General features: G+C 28.2%; 2 protein-coding genes across 2 annotated transcripts; one reads left to right on the forward strand and one right to left on the reverse strand.

Moving 5' to 3' along the window:
- Nucleotides 1–2164: 2164 nt before the first annotated feature.
- LOC122848689 (annexin B9-like) lies at nucleotides 2165–5985 on the forward strand. The gene is made up of 5 exons (XM_044146977.1): nucleotides 2165–2188; nucleotides 2405–3449; nucleotides 3689–3870; nucleotides 3970–4030; nucleotides 5927–5985. The coding sequence occupies exons 1-5, from the start codon at nucleotides 2165–2167 to the stop codon at nucleotides 5983–5985; spliced, it is 1371 nt and encodes a 456-aa protein (XP_044002912.1).
- Nucleotides 5986–6244: 259 nt separating this feature from the next.
- LOC122848766 (toll-like receptor 6) lies at nucleotides 6245–17002 on the reverse strand. Its single transcript, XM_044147103.1, has 4 exons — nucleotides 14557–17002; nucleotides 6852–9187; nucleotides 6329–6399; nucleotides 6245–6254 (listed from the first exon to the last, which is right to left on the reverse strand). Exons 1-4 carry the CDS (start codon nucleotides 17000–17002, stop codon nucleotides 6245–6247), a joined length of 4863 nt encoding a protein of 1620 aa, XP_044003038.1.

The raw sequence follows: 17002 nt of genomic DNA on the forward strand, positions 1-17002 counted from the left end.
TAATCAATATATTTCAATTCAAGATGATTATTTAAAAAGCTTGATTAAAAAGCTTTAGACATTATATCTTATATGCCGAATTTTTAATTTTATATGAATGCCCAGAGGTCTTCGAATAAATAAATTATCGTTTGTTTAGAAATAAACGTTTACGTAGTTTTCTAGCCGCGAAACAGTTGATCAAAATTTTTTTTTCAATATGTATTTCAAAGCTTTTTTTTTAAGCTTTCGAATGGTATTTCCAAGTCTCTAGCTTAAAAATTGATAAAGTTATAAACAAAAGTATAAAATGAACACTCTGCTTACATGTATTTTAAATGGAAAATATTCAAAGTCGATGAGCGACATTAAAAAAAAAAAAAAAAAAAAAATTGAAAATAGTAGATTGTTTGTCTTGTTGAATACTAAGATTTTAGGGGGTGGGAGAGAAAAAAAAAATTTTTTTTTTTTTTGAAACGGTCTAATATATATATTTATGTTACATAGTATAAAATAAGTTTATGATAGTATTATCAACAAATATTATGGAATAAATAATAAAAAATTAATGATTGTATTTAAATAATTAATTAATTGAAATTTATCTATGATAATGTTTTTGTTGGCAGTCAGCTTATTGCGACTGTGACAATGGGGCAAGATATTTTTCTATTATTTTGTTTACAGTGTACTCAATAGTATTCATAGCCATTAAATTGCATGTCAAATTAACTTTATTTAATTTTAAATATATCGACTTTTTTAATGTATCGAACCTATAACGTGTATGTGTGTGTCTGAGAAGTAATGAAAATGGATGTGTCGTCAGCGTCAGCCAATAGAATGACGAATAAACGTTGCCACGTGAAGCTAACTGAATGTGTCTTGTCCTTTTTTATCAAGGAATAACTTCAATATAGATAATAAATATTTTTTTTTTTATTCATAGAGCTTGAAAAAAATATTGCGTTGTGGTATGACTATATAAGAAAATGTTTTCACCAGTATCTAAAATTATTTATGCCATAAATAACACGGTAAAAAGATCAAACTACCAATTGGTTAACTCGATAATTACAATGCAAAAAAAAACTAAAAATTAAAAACATACTTGAGTAACGGGTAAGGGTACAAGTTCTAGTTTTGAGTTGAGAGTTAAGTTATCTTAATATTGTGAAATTATTGTGCATTATTGAGACTTCCCCTCTCCCCCGCCCGACCAAAAAATGGGGGCTTACTAGAATTGAAATAAAATAAACAGTTTCCATCATGTATTTTTTTTCGTGATTTTGTTTTCATACTTTTTTTTAATTTTACTATCAATATTATCAATAACTTTAATATTTTATTTTTCAAATTTGTTTTAAATTTGTTTTTTAGTAAAAGTTGTGAAGAAATAATATTCATCAGGTATTTTATATCCATGTAAGAATAAAAAAAAAAAAAAAACGATTTGTTTTAATAATAAAAAAAAAAAAATATAAAAACTTAATTTTTATTTTTTTTCTTTATCTATTAACAACTAAAATCTGCTGGTAATAAAAAAAAAATAGTTTATTAAAATTCAAAAAAATTATTTAAGTATATTTTTGTTCGAGAGTAAATTGAAATACTTATTTAATAAAAATAAATTTTTTTTAAATTTTTTATTTTCTTTTTCTATAACTACAGATATTCTCCAAATAATTAGGATAATTAGTAATTCATATTATTTTTGTGCATAAATGTATTGTGCAGTTAATCATTGTAAATGAATATGGCCTCAAACTTCAACGTCACTACCACACAGTGATATTGTGTTTATATCATTATTATTTTCCTACTCTCTAAAAATTTTTTTGTTTGTGTAGTTGGGAAGAGAGGACCAATTGGAATCACAAATACACGTGGTGGTTTTTCCTTGGTATAACAGTATATCTTCTCCCATCTACTCAATTCGCAATCGTGCGTTTCATTGGTCCACGTTGTTAGTATCATAGGAGAACCGTAGATGCGAGAACAGTCATTCATAGCCACCTTACCAAACTGCGGCTCGAGACAGTCATAACTAAAAAAATCTTCAACAAGTCAACAAGTGTTTTCAGGTTGCTTCACTTAAACGTACAGACTAGTGTTTACAGCTCGATTTAGTGTTCATAGCTCGATTCCTTTTAACTCATAAAAACTCAATTTATCATACATCAATATGAACGGATACGAATACGGACAAGTAAGATTTATAAAAAAAAAAAATATTTATTCTTTTAATTTTACATAATTTCTATTTGTAACAAAAAAAAATTTTATACTGTAAAATAAATATAGAATTTGAAAATAAATTTTTATTTTTTTTTATATATTTTTAATGTTTTAAAAAAATAATCTTAAATAAATTTAATTGGTATTATTTGTATATTTTTTTTATATGTTTGATTATTTATTATAGGAACCACAAGGACCACCACCAGGTCAAAATTCATCAGGCATGCCATGTCCATTTGATAATCAATCAATAGGAGATATGCCAATGCCGATGCCGATGCCAACTCAAGCAACACCGTATCCAAATCAGCCAGGGATATATCCATATTTAACGGCACCATATCCCGCTCAATCAACACCGTATCCAAACAACTCACCTACACATCCAAGTCAACCACTACAAGATCAATCTAGTGATCCTGGTGAAGCAATTTTGCAACTACCTCAACATGCATATCTACCTTCAGCACCTTCTCGTCAAGACGATCCATTAGCAACAAGCACACAATTTGTTAGTAAATTAACACCAACTGTTTTACATAACCCAAGTTTCAATGCTCTTAATGATGCCGAAGCTTTACGGAAAGCAATGGATGGCTTTGAAACAGACAAGTATGCCATTATTTCAATATTGAGTGATCGCAATAACAAACACAGACAAAATATTGTAAATAGTCTTGAAACACTACATGGAAGAGATATCATAAAAGAACTAAAGTCTAAGCTGAGCGATAGATTCAAGGATTTAATTGTTGCGATGATGACACCAATTATTGATTATTATGTCAAAGAAATTCATGACAGCATTTCGGGAATTAGTACAGATAATGACGTACTTATTATTATTCTTTGCACATTGAGTAATCACGATATTCACCAAATACGTGCTAGCTATGAAAACAAATATGGCAAATCGTTGGAGAGTGATATACGTAGTAATACATCAGGCCACTTTCAGAGATTATTGGTATCATTGTGTAATGGTCAACGTGATCAAAGTTCACAAACTGATATAAAATCTGCAAAATCAGATGCAAAAAGACTTCACAGTGCTAGTACTTGTCACTTGGGAACAAATGAGTTTGAATTCGATTTTATTTTTGCTCAAAGAAATGTACACCAATTAAGATTAATTTTTCAAGAATACTTAAACCTATATGGCCATGATATATCAACTACAATTAGTCGTGAATTTTCTGGGAATACCGAAGAGGCCCTTCTTACAATTGGTAAGTTTTTAAAAACTATTACGTCATTGTTTAAAACATTTTTTTTATTTTTTATTGTTATAAACTTTTGTATTTTTGTTATTTTTATATTTTTTTCTTAAACTTTTATCCTTGTTTTGTCATTGACGAAAATTCGATAACGGATTTAAGTTATTTGTATTATTATTATTTTTGGTTTTAGTAATTAATATTTTAACTTGAATCTAAATGATAATAATATCAATATTTTGTGATTTCAGTGGAATGTGTAAAAAATAGTGCTTTGTGGTTTGCTGAGCAATTAAATGACTCGATGTCTGAAAAAAAAACAAAAGATCAGAAATTAATTTTTATCTGTGTTACACGTTCCGAAGTTGACATGGGAGATATTAAAGAAGCCTTTTATCAAAAATATGGAAAAACTCTTGGAAAACGCATTTCAGTAAGTTGCTATTTATTAATTTAACAAAAAAAAAAATCCGGATCAGCACCATCAACAGTAATAATGTTTTTAATTTTTTATTTATTTATTTGATTACAGGAGAATACATCTGGTGACTTAAAAGAATGTCTCATAAAGCTCCTCAACTTAAAGTCTGAAAGTAATTATCTAAGTCTCTCCTCGTCAGCATCATTTAAAATTCTTGTATTTTTATTTAATTCATTTATTTCTATATGTGCAACAATAATTGATCTGTTAAGTTTCTTTTTGTTAGCATTATATAAAATTCTTGTATTTTTATTGGTTTCATTTATTTCTATATGTGATACAATAATTGATCATTTAAGTTGCTTTTTGTCAATATTATTTGAAATTCTTGAATTATCTTTTATTTTATATATTTCTATATGTGAGTTTATCGATGAAATTAAAGAACAAACAAAAAATCTTCCTAAACCCAAATTCTACCCTAGCGAAAATGGCGACACCGATCCGACACCAGTCCGACAGTCGGTTTGTGCACTGATGTCATACAAAAACGACACAAAACCGACACACGACTATAAGAATTTCTAAGTCACAAAAATAAATAGTAAGAAGCATTTAAAAAATAAAATATTAAAAATTTTAAATAATATTTTTATAATTTAAGACACATTAGAATTTTTTAAATAATTTTTTATTGAAAAACTCAATTCTGTTTATGTATTAAAAGTGAGGTTAGCTGTCAGAATCATCTGTACACGACTGTGAGATTTTACAATTTCACACAATTCCGACACACCTGACACACGACTGTGAGAATTGTAAATCCGAAATTCCGACACATGACAGACATACGACAGTATATTTTTATTTTGTATTTAATATAAAAAAAGAGCATTTTATTAATAAAAATTTTTGTTCAATATTAAAGTTATAATATTTTAATAATTTTAGGCATATTAGATTTTTTTATTCTGAATGAATTTTGATAAAAAAATAATTGAATCGTCTGTGAGAATTTGCGATTTGCAAAAATTTTTTATAATAATAAAATTATAATCTTTTAATAATTATAGGCATATTAGATTTTTAATTAGAAAATGATCATTTTTTGGTTTTTTCAAAACTAATACATTTAATCAGTTTCCACGTATTTGGTATTTTTGTAACTCGAATTCTCTGAGACGATTCCAATTATTTATTGTCAAAATTTATTCAAAAAATCTAATATGCCTAAAATTATTAAAATATTATAACTTTAATATTGAACAAAATTTTTATTAATAAAATGCTCTTTTATATTAAATACAAAATAAAAATATACTGTCGTACGTCTGTATTTGTGCGTTTGTGTCGGAAATTTCTCACAGTGTGTGTCGGAATTGTGTGAGTGAATTCTCACAGACGATTATTATTTTGTCAAAATTTATTCAAAAAATCTCATATGCCTAAAATTATTAAAATATTATAAATTGACAAAAATTTTATTAATAAAATGCTCTTTTTATATTAAATACAAAGTAAAAATATACTGTCGTACGTCTGTCGGATTTGTGTCGGAATTGTGTCGGATTTACAATTCTCACAGTCGTGTAGGTGTGTGAGAATTGTAAAATCTCACAGTCGTGTACAGATGATTCTGACAGCTAACCTCACTTTTAATACATAAACAGAATTGAGTTTTTTCAATAAAAAAATTATTTAAAAAAAATTCTAATGTGTCTTAAATTATAAAAATATTATTTAGAAATTTTTAGACATAATATTTTATTTTTTAAATGCTTCTTACTATTTATTTTTGTGACTTAGAAATTCTTATAGTCGTGTGTCGGTTTTGTGTCGTTTTTGTATGAGATCAGTGCACAATCCGACTATCGGCATTTTCGCTAGGGAAGCAGAATTACTGTGCTGCGTAGTAAAGGCGGAGTATTTTGAATTTAGCTCATTTTTATTTGTTATACTTATATATACTATACTTCGCATATCTGAATTTTAACTATTCTGCAAAGCAATAAGTGATATAATGTGTACTGTAATTTATATTATCGACACAGTATTTTTTATTTATCAGATAACATTAAAAAACCCACAAATCGATTTTTGCCCGACGATTACATGCTAGCACAGTAAAAAATGTTTGTTTGCTTTCTCATTGTACAATTTAACAAAGTGTGTTTAAAGCAGACGATTCTGCTGGAAGATGATGAATCAGAGAGCCCGCTCACAACTCATTTGGAGGGGAAACACTCGCCAAGGCATGTGCTTGCCCCTCCAAATTCGTTGTGAGCACACTCTCTGCCTGAGCACTTGTAACGAAATATACTATTATTACATAAGTTTTATATTTATGATTTATGTAAACAATGATAAATTGATGATCAATAATGAATTATGTATACCTGTGAAAAAGAAATAATTACAAATAATTTTGACCTGAAAATAACTGACGATTCCAAGTTTAAAATTCACTTGCCACTTATCTTTATTATAATGTGTTTTCATATGAAATAATTCAGTTAATACATCTTTGTCATTACGAATCAACTAAAATATAAAATTAACATATTAAAACACAATATTAATATTATCAATTTACTGATGCACGAATATTATCGTGTTAACATGAAAAAAAATGTGTGTGTTAGCAATACGTGCGAGGATTCGAGGAAGTGAAACTTACTATGAAATTTACTATGAAAAACTTATAATTTATGAATTATATCAAAATTAAAATTTTTGCTGATATCAAGTTGTTTAAGTTCTGATAAATCATTGAAAATACTCAACTCAAGGTTTTGTAGTTTATTCGAATTTAAATTTAAAATACGAAGCTTTTGTAAACCATTTAATACATCTTTTGATAAAGTTGTCAGTTTGTTTCCACTAATATCAAGTTCCTGAAGTTCTGATAAATTATTGAAAACACGTGACTCAAAATTTTGTAGTTCATTTGAATTTAAATTTAAAATACGGAGTTTTTGTAAACCATTCAATACATCTTTTGATAAAAGTGTCAGTTTGTTTCTACTAATATTAAGTTCCTGAAGTTCTAATAAATTATTGAAACTACCTAACTCAAAATATTGTAGTTCATTCGAGTTTAAATTTAAGACACTAAGCTTTTGTAAACCATCTAAAACATCTTTTGATAAAGTTGTCGGTTTGTTTCCGCTAATATCAAGTGTATGAAGTTCTGATAAATTGTTGAAACAACCTGACTCAAGGTTTTGTAGCTCATTCGAATTTAAATCTAATGTACGGAGCTTTTGCAAACCATTAAATATATTTTTCGATAAAGTTGTCAGTTTGTTTCCGCTAATAATAAGTGTATGAAGTTCTGATAAATTATTGAAAATACCTGGCTCAAGGTTTTGTAGTTCATTCGAATTTAAATTTAAAATATGAAGCTTTTGTAAACCATTTAATACATCTTTTGATAAAGTTGTTAGTTTGTTTTTGCTGAGATTAAGTCCATGAAGTTTTGATAAATCATTAAAACAACCTGACTCGAGATTTTGTAGTTTGTTTGAATTCAAATCAAGATTAGAAAGCTCTTTCAAACTACTAAATATGTCTTTTGATAAAGTTGTCAGTATGTTTTCGCTGAGATTAAGTTTTTGAAGTTGTGATAAATCATTGAAACAACCTGACTCGAGATTTCGTAGCTCATTCGAATTTAAATGTAAGGCACTGAGCATTTGTAAACCATCAAATATATCTTTTGATAAAGTTGTCAGTTTGTTTTTGCTGAGATTAAGTCCCTGAAGTTGTGATAAACCATTGAAACAACCTGACTCGAAATTTCTTAATTTGTTTGAATTCAAATCAAGATTACAAAGCTTTTTTAAACTACTAAATATATCTTTTGATAAAGTTGTAAAATTGTTTTCGCTGATAGAAAGATCTTCTAGTTTCAATAAATCATTAAAAGTACCTGTCTCAAGGTGAATCAGTTGGTTTGAATTTAATCGTAGAAGACGTAGTCTCAGTAGACCACTAAATATATCTTTTGATAAATTTGTAAGTTTGTTTTCGCTAATATCAAGTATATCAAGTTGTGATAAATCATTAAAAACACCTGGCTCAAGGTTTTGTAGTTCATTCGAATTCAAATGTAGGGTCTGAAGCCTCTGTTGATCACTGAATATATCTTTTGATAAACTTGTCAATTGGTTTTTATTGATATCAAGTTTCTTGAGACTTGGTAAATTATTGAAAATACCTGACTCAAGATTATCCAGGTTGTTTGATTGTAAATGTAGGTAACAAAGATTTTCGAGACCATTGAATACACTTTTGGGCAATGATGTCAGTCTGTTATTGCTGATATCAAGATTCTCAAGTTGTGATAAATCATCGAAACACCCTGACTCAAGATTGTATATTGTGTTTGATTTTAAATTTAAGTCACGAAGATTTACAAGGTCATTGAATACATCTTTGGATAATGTTGCTAGACTGTTATCGCTGATATCAAGCTTGCAAAGTTGTGATAAACAATTGAAACAACCTGACTCAAGATTGTATAGCTCGCCGTAGCTTATATAAAGCTCCTGAAGTTGTGATAAACAATTGAAACAACCTGACTCAAGATTGTGTATCTTGTTAAAAGATAGATGTAGTATCTTAAGATTTTCAAGACCATTGAAAATACCTTCGGATAATGTTGCTAGTTGACTGTTGTCGCTTATATTAAGCTCAGAAAGTTTTGACAAACCATTAAAACAACCTGACTCGAGATTTTTTAGTTTGTTTGAATCTAAATGAAGTTGAGAAAGCTCTTTTAAACTACTAAATATATCTTTTGATAAAGTTGTGAGATTGTTGTTGCTGATATCCAACCACTTTAGGTTCAATAAATCATCAAAAGTACCTTTCTCAAGATGAATTAGTTGATTTGAACTTAAGTCTAGGTAAGATAAATCTTGTAGACCATTAAATATATCTTTTGATAAAGTTATTAATTTGTTGTTGCTGAGATAAAGTTTTTTGAGTTGTAATAAATCATAGAAAATACTCGGCTCTAGATATTTTAGTTCGTTGGACTCTATTTTCAACGTACGAAGATCATCAAGAGGTTTGAAGATATCTTTTGGCAGTTCTGTCAGCTTGTTCTCGCTAATATTTAATTTTTGAGGTTGAAGATCCTCGAGACCATGAAATAAATATCTTGGAAGAATAGTTAATGCTTTTTTAGAAATGTTCAATTCACATTCTTTAGCATTATCACACAACAACTCACAAATTTTTGGATCATAATAAGGTGACTCTTGATTACAAAAGTATTTATTATTGCTTTTAATACTTGTAGTTGAAATATTCGTATCCATATCTAAAACATAATTAAATATTCAAAAGTTTTATATTTGAGTTTTAATAACACTGAATTAAAATTTTATTATAAAAACTACAATTAAAATAATAATTTTATTTATTTCAACGTATACTGATCAATTTTATGCTGATTGTCATACGTACATTGTCAGTGTTGATTCGTGGTTTACGTATTATTTCCTCAGTTATTAATTATTAATAAATAAATAATAATAAATAATGAATAAATTTACTTACTCGAAATTTTGTCAATATATCGATATAGATTTTTATGTTCAGCTTCGATAGTAAATATACTTCTCAACGTCTGTTAGGTACTGTTGATTCCGGTGATGCGGTGATGATACAATGTGACGATAATTGAAAACTTAACAAATGAAAAAAAAAAAAAAAATCATCATTATCATTGAATATGTATATAACATAATTGTATAAAACAAGTTTATAATAGTGTTATGAACAAATACTATGAAATAATTTAAATAATTAATTAATTGAAATTTATCTATGATAATGTTTTTGTTGGCAGTCAGCTTGGAGTTTATATTAGAAAAGGAAAACGATATAGAGAAAAAAAAGATGAAAAAACTCCCCACCACTCTATTATGTTCGTGCTCCTCTGTAATCTCCATACTGCTCAGCCCCCGCATTGCTCTACAATTCAAAATTTTTGATAATTTCTTTAACCCCTTTAACCATTTTTTTTTTTTTGAAATTTTTTTTTATATTTAAAATACATCTAAAAAAAATACCCTAGCTCGCCAATATGTTTCAACGTACTTTACAATTGGTGTTTTTTTCAATTTTTAAAAATTAATATCTCGGCCGGGTGACAATTAATTAAATTGTAATCTCAAAATTAACTTTTTATAATAAAATTACAAGTATCAAACAAATAATTATGTAATCATTAGTTGTTCAAATTATCGACTTTATACCTGTCTTACTTGTGGACGGGCTACAAAAAAAACTGCTTGACACTATAGGTGCAACGTGTTCTGGGTCTCACAAACCATCATTTAAGGTTGTTTTCAAATGAAATTCCCGTAATTTAATTTTTAATTTTTTTTTTTTAATGTTTAAATGAAATAATTATCTATTTGGTGGAATTTTTTTCGTAATTTTCCTCTGCGTCAAAATCCAGATAATTAGTGTCAAAGTTGACAACTTTAACACGCAAGCATAGGGAGTATAGGTACGTTTGCGCTTGTACTTTTAAAACTCTTAATTTAAATTTTGATTTTTTTCTACAGATTTGTACATTTTATAAATACAAATTAATGAAAAAAAAATTATCCATTTCCTCAGTGCCGTTTAAAAGATATTGGCTAATTACTTTTTAAATTTACGGGTTTCAGCCGGCTGAATTACATTGAAAATTTGGGGTACGTTCCAATACCGCCGTTCAGTTTTATTTTTCTAGCTCTATCCTTCTCTCTATCTCTTCTGGCTCAATCTTCTATCTCTTCTTCTATCCTTCTCTTACAAGAAATGTACGGTTTTGGAACTTCCCCCTGAATGTTTATTGCTAGAGTAGTATTAGTGTCTGTAAATATAAGCCGGCAACACTCACACTACTTATGACGCATCAGTAAAGTGAAAAGATTTTAGGCATGAGGGGGCGCTATAATTTTTTTATTTAACATACGTTTGTAAGTACCCCTGTGAACCCAAAACGTCGCCCGGCCATGCGATTTAAAAACAACCTTAACAGGTATTTGTACAATGTGGTTCTGTTCGGGTTCTTTGCCATCAACCCATGGGCTACATTGTTTGAAACGAAAATTTAGGGTTGAAAACAGTCAAAAAGTACCAGGCAAAGCATTAAAAATTGATTGAAAATCTGCTGAAGTAGTATTAGTGTGTGTAAATACAAGCCGCCCTCACTCATACTTCTAAAGACGCGGCAGTAAAGTATAGGAATTTGAGACATTAGAAGGCACTTATTATTTCTTTAAACTATGGTTACCAATGTTTACAAGGGTGCTTCTTTGAATCTAAAGAATTGTCCTACCTTGGGACTTAAATACCACCTTAATGACAAAAAAAAAAAATTATAACTTTTTTTTAATGAAAGGAAAAAAAAATCATTATAATAATTTTTTTTTATGTATTGATCAAGCTATGAATGGTCATTAAAATGAGATTGAGGTTAAAAAATACATTTTCAGTTATACAAATTTAAAATTAAAAGTATTGAATGATTTTTCACTTACCCCAGTGATGAAAAAAGATAAAATAATTTAGCCAGCTATTTACTTGACAACGGTAGATCTTGACGTGTAGTGCTTTATCAATTAATAATTAATTTTTTCGTCACACGACAGAGCTAATACTTTTGCGGCTTATGCCGTATTGCCTGGTATTGCCAGACTCGGTAGCTATCTTCCCACTAAAAGTTTCTTACAAAACCACTAGATTGAGCCACTTACCTATACTAAGCTTTCAAAAACTTAAAAGTTTACTCCTACATCCATATTCACAGGGCCCACAGGGCATTACAATTTAGAGCTTTTTCCCTCCACCGCTTTTACCACAATTGTTTTAATTTGTACCTCAAAATTATAAGGTGGAGAAAGAGTTAAAACTCGACTTTTATCTAGATGAGGGGAGAAAAAAAAGTTTATTAACAGTTAGCCGACAAGTAATGGGCCGACAAAAAAACAATAATTGTAGCTGATTTTACTTGGATTGTAGATGATTGTAATATATTTAGTTTTGTTTGTCAACCCCCTCATTAGTTTTAATTAATTAATGAATATTTGAAGTTGCCAGATAGCCGACAATTTATAATTTTCAAATGGCTGATATTTTTATCGTAATAAGATGCTTAATCGATAGCAAATTGTTTGTACATCATTATTTTTCGTTTGTCATTGTCCAATAATTTTTATTTTTTTAAATATTAATTAAAAACTATTGTACTATTCATCCTCCTGTTAATTAGTACTTGCGCATGCGCGGTTACAGTGATAAAAAATAACAGATATTAGGTGCTTTCTTTTGGGTGTTTATTTTTTTTCCTGTTTATTTTCGCGCATGCGCAGTTGAATGCGCAGCAGGCAAAAAATCAGATTGCAACAGCGGAGGACATAAGGAGCTGGATCAGCCATGTTTTAATTCTTATTTTTTAAGAATTATTTGTTTCGACGCCACTGCTCTCTCTTCAATTTTGCATGACATACGCATGTGCATGATCATGCGCATTGAAGTGAAAAAAAATAAATACACAAAAGAAAGCACCTATTGAAGTTTGATTTATTTTTTTTTTTATTAAATTCTATAATGAATTGATAAGATAGTAATTTGATATTTACTTAGTTGTTGATTATTTGAAAAATGTTATTGTTTATCATTGTACACATTTTATTAATCCTCAACATGACATTTGGTCGCCGGTTTTTATCAGTGTACTCGCGCATGCGCAAGTTCTAATTAACAGGGGGATAAATAGTACAATAATTAATAGTAACAATAGAAAATAAAATAGATTTGTAATCACGAATTTTGATAAGGAAATTTAAATTCCCCCCGCAGGGCAGGCACAGTTGCTTCAGCAACTGTTTCATCATTAACATCATGACATTAAAAAAACATAAACAGTTTTCATCATGTGTTTTTTTTTTTTTTTTTTTTGTGAATCACATTAACAAAGAATCAGAAAATAAAAACTCAATTTTTATTTTTTTTCTTTATCTATATTAACAACTCAAATCTTTTTTATGGATTTGTTTTCATATTTTTTTTTTATTTTACTGTCAATATTATCAATAACTTGGATATTTTATCTTTACTATTCGTTTTGAATCTGTTTTTGGTAGAAATTAGTGTAAAGGAAGGTATTTTTATGTCAATGTCTGAATGAAAAAAAAATTATAATTTGTTTTACTAACAAAGAATCAGAAAATGAAAACTCAATTTTTATTTTTTTTCTTTATCTATATTAACAACTAAAATCTGCTGGTAATAAAAAAAAATCGTTTATTAAAATTCAAATTAATGATTTCTTTTTTTGTTTACGAGCACATTGGCGCGCTTCGCGTGCCTGTAATAATATTTTTTAACTTATATTTATTGTAATTTGCGTGTTATCATCAATTTTCACGATATAGTTATAATAATTACTTAGTTATTCTTTATTTTACGAAAAAATTGAAGAAAAAATTCTTCATATAATTTTTTCAATTATGAAGATAAATAATATCTAATTAATTTTTGGGTATGTCGAGAATAGGTGTACGTCATGAGATTTTCCTCTGACCACAGGTGATAAATTCTTTTTTAATTCTTCTAAATCTATTCCAGGCTAGCTTGTAATAAATTAAACTAAAAAAAAAAAGCTGTAAGTCAAAGTCAGATGCATTCCTTGAAATTTCCTCCTGCTTGTAGCCGATCTATTTTACGTTTATTTTGGAACAACGATTACACGATTGAGGTGTATTCCTATTGATTTTCTTCCACCTACAGTCAATCTATTTCGTTTCCATTTTTTAAAATCATATATTTTTTAAATTGATTTTTATAGATTTCTTTTATTGACATTTAATCCTTTGAAGATCACTTTTTGTTTATACAATTCATCTCGTTAGCGACAAAAAAAACAAACTACGTCTCACTCACTCTTTTTATTCTGTTTTTTTGTTGCTAACGAAATAAATAGAAAAATATAATAGAAATATTCAAAAAAAAAAGAAAACTATATAAGAGTGAGTGATATCGAACGATCTAAAAAAAAATTTAATCTATCGGAGATTGATTTTTTAGTTTATTTCAATTTAAAAATAATCAAGAGGAAAAAATTTTCAATCAATCAATATAATAACTTGCATTGTCATCAAGTTATCAGACACTTATTGTAAACGTTTTTTTCATTATACATAATAAACTTTCGAAGGTTAATTTGAATAACACATTTCATATATGTATTTGACTGCAGTCAAACAGATTAAAAAAGTTCGTTTATTACATTAGTTTTATATTTATGAATCATGTAAACAATGATAAAGTAATGATCAATAATAGACTATGTATACCTGTGAAGAAGAAATAATCACAAATAATTTTGACCTGGAAATAATTGACGATTCCAAGTTTAAATTTGACTTGCCACTTATCTTTATTATAATGTGTTTTCATATGAAGGAATTCAGTTAATACATTTTTGTCATTACGAATCAACTAATATATAAAATAAACATATTATAACACGGTATTATCGAATTATTGATGCACGAATATTATCGTGTTGACATAATAAAAAAAAAAATGTGTGTGACACAGCAGTATTTGCGAGGAAGTAAAACTTACTATGAAATTGATTTTGAATCACTTATAATTTATGAATCATATCAAAAGTAAAATTTTTGCTGATATCAAGTTGCTTAAGTTCTGATAAATCATTGAAAATACTCAACTCAAGGTTTTGTAGTTCATTCGAATTTAAATTCATAATACGGAGTTTTTGTAAACCATTCAATACATCTTTTGATAAAGTTGTCAGTTTGTTTTCACTAATATTAAGTTCCTGAAGTTCTGATAGATTATTGAAAACACCTGACCCAAAATTTTGTAGTTTATTCGAATTAAAATTTAAAATACGAAGCTTTTGTAAACCATTCAATACATCTTTTGATAAAGTTGTCAGTTTGTTTCCGCTAATAATAAGTGTATGAAGTTCTGATAAATTATAGAAAATACCTGGCTCAAGGTTTCGTAGTTCATTCGAATCTAAATTCAAAATAGAAAGCTTTTCTAAACCATTTAATACGCCTTTTGATAAAGTTGTTAGTTTATTTTTGCTGAGATTAAGTCCATGGAGTTGTGATAAATCGTTGAAACAACGTGACTCGAGATTTTGTAGTTTGTTTGAACTTAAAACAAGATTAGAAAGCTCTTTTAAACTACTAAATATGTCTTTTGATAAAGTTTTCAGTTTGTTTTTGCTGAGATTAAGTTCCTGAAGTTGTGATAAATCGTCGAAACAACCTGACTCAAAGTTTTGTAGTTTATTTGAGTTTAAATTTAAGACACTAAGCTTTTGTAAACTATTTAAAACATTTTTTGATAAAGTTGCCAGTTTGTTTCCGCTAATATCAAGTGTTCGAAGTTCTGATAAATTATTGAAACAACCTGACTCAAGGTTTTGCAGCTCATTCGAATTTAAATCTAAAGTACGGAGCTTTTGCGAACCATTAAATATATCTTTCGATAAAGTTGTCAGTTGGTTTCCGCTAATAATAAGTGTATGAAGTTCTGATAAATTATTGAAAATACCTGGCTCAAGGTTTCGTAGTTTATTCGAATCTAAATTCAAAAGAAAAAGCTTTTGTAAACCATTCAATACGTCTTTTGATAAAGTTGTTAGTTTATTTTTGCTGAGATTAAGGCCCTGAAGTTGTAATAAATCGTTGAAACAACCTGACTCGAGATTTTGTAGTTTGTTCGAATTTAAATCGATATTGGAAAGCTCTTTTAAACTACTAAATATGTCTTTTGATAAAGTTGTCAGTTTGTTTTTGCTGAGATTAAGTCCCTGAAGTTGTGATAAATCATTGAAACAACCAGACTCGAGATTTTTTAATTTGTTTGAATTCAAATCCAGTTTACAAAGCTCTTTTAAACTACTAAATATATCTTTTGATAGAGTTGTCAAATTGTTTTCGCCGATAGAAAGATCTTTTAGTTTCAATAAATCATTAAAAGTACCTGTCTCAAGGTGAATCAGTTGGTTTGAATGTAATCGTAGGAGACGTAGACTCAGTAGACCACTGAATATATCTTTTGATAAAGTTGTAAGTTTGTTTTCGCTAATATCAAGTATATCAAGTTGTGATAAATCATCGAAACAACCTGACTCAAGATTGTTTAATCTGTTTGATTTTAAATTTAAGTCATGAAGATTTACAAGGTCATTGAATACATCTTTGGATAATGTTGCTAGACTGTTATCGCTGATATCAAGCTTGCAAAGTTGTGATAAACAATTGAAACAACCTGACTCAAGATTGTATAGCTCGCTGTTGCTTATATCAAGTTCGCGAAGTTGTGATAAACAATTGAAACAACCTGACTCAAGATTGTGTAGCTTGTTAAAAGATAAATTTAGTATCTGAAGATTTTCAAGACCATTGAAAACACCTTCGGTTAATGTTGCTAGTTGACTGTTGTTGCTCATATCAAGCTCAGATAGTTTTGACAAACCATTAAAACAACCTGACTCGAGATTTTTTAGTTTGTTTGAATCTAAATCAAGATGATCAAGCTCTTTCAAACTACTAAATATATCTTTTGATAAAGTTGTTAGATTGTTGTTGCTGATACATAACCACTCTAAGTTCAATAAATCATCAAAAGTACCAATCTCAAGATGAATTAGTCGATTTGAACTTAATACTAGGTAAGATAAATCTTGTAGACCATTAAATATATCTTTTGATAAAGTTATTAATTTGTTGTTGCTGAGATAAAGTTCTTTGAGTTGTAATAAATCATAGAAAATACTCGGCTCTAGATATTTTAGTTCGTTGGACTCTATTTTCAACGTACGAAGATCATCAAGAGGTTTGAAGATATCTTTTGGCAGTTCTGTCAGCTTGTTCTCGCTAATATTTAATTTTTGAGGTTGAAGATCCTCGAGACCATGAAATAAATCTTCTGGAAGAATAGTTAATGCTCTCTTAGAAATGTTCAATTTACATTCTTTAGCATTATTACACAGCAACTCATAAATATCTGGATCATAATAAGGTGACTCTTCGTTACAAAAGTATTTATTATTGCTTTTAATACTTGAAGTTGAAATATTCGTATCCAT

The sequence above is a fragment of the Aphidius gifuensis genome, linkage group LG1, assembly GCF_014905175.1.
Source record: "Aphidius gifuensis isolate YNYX2018 linkage group LG1, ASM1490517v1, whole genome shotgun sequence".
NCBI lineage: Eukaryota > Metazoa > Arthropoda > Insecta > Hymenoptera > Braconidae > Aphidius > Aphidius gifuensis.

Bases quoted from the DNA above. Each gene is read 5' to 3' on its own strand.
- LOC122848766 (XM_044147103.1), bottom strand. From the start codon at position 17,002: ATGGATACGAATATTTCAACTTCAAGTATTAAAAGCAATAATAAATAC. The intron at 9,188-14,556 runs GCAAAAATTTTA...ATTATGTTTTAG, and splicing joins ACTTAAGCAACTTGATATCA to ATATGGATACGAATATTTCA. The intron at 6,400-6,851 runs GTATTGAATGGT...TTTATATTTTAG, and splicing joins TGACACTTTTATCAAAAGAT to TTGATTCGTAATGACAAAGA.
- LOC122848689 (XM_044146977.1), top strand. From the start codon at position 2,165: ATGAACGGATACGAATACGGACAA. The intron at 3,450-3,688 runs GTAAGTTTTTAA...TTGTGATTTCAG, and splicing joins AGAGGCCCTTCTTACAATTG to TGGAATGTGTAAAAAATAGT. The intron at 3,871-3,969 runs GTAAGTTGCTAT...ATTTGATTACAG, and splicing joins CTCTTGGAAAACGCATTTCA to GAGAATACATCTGGTGACTT.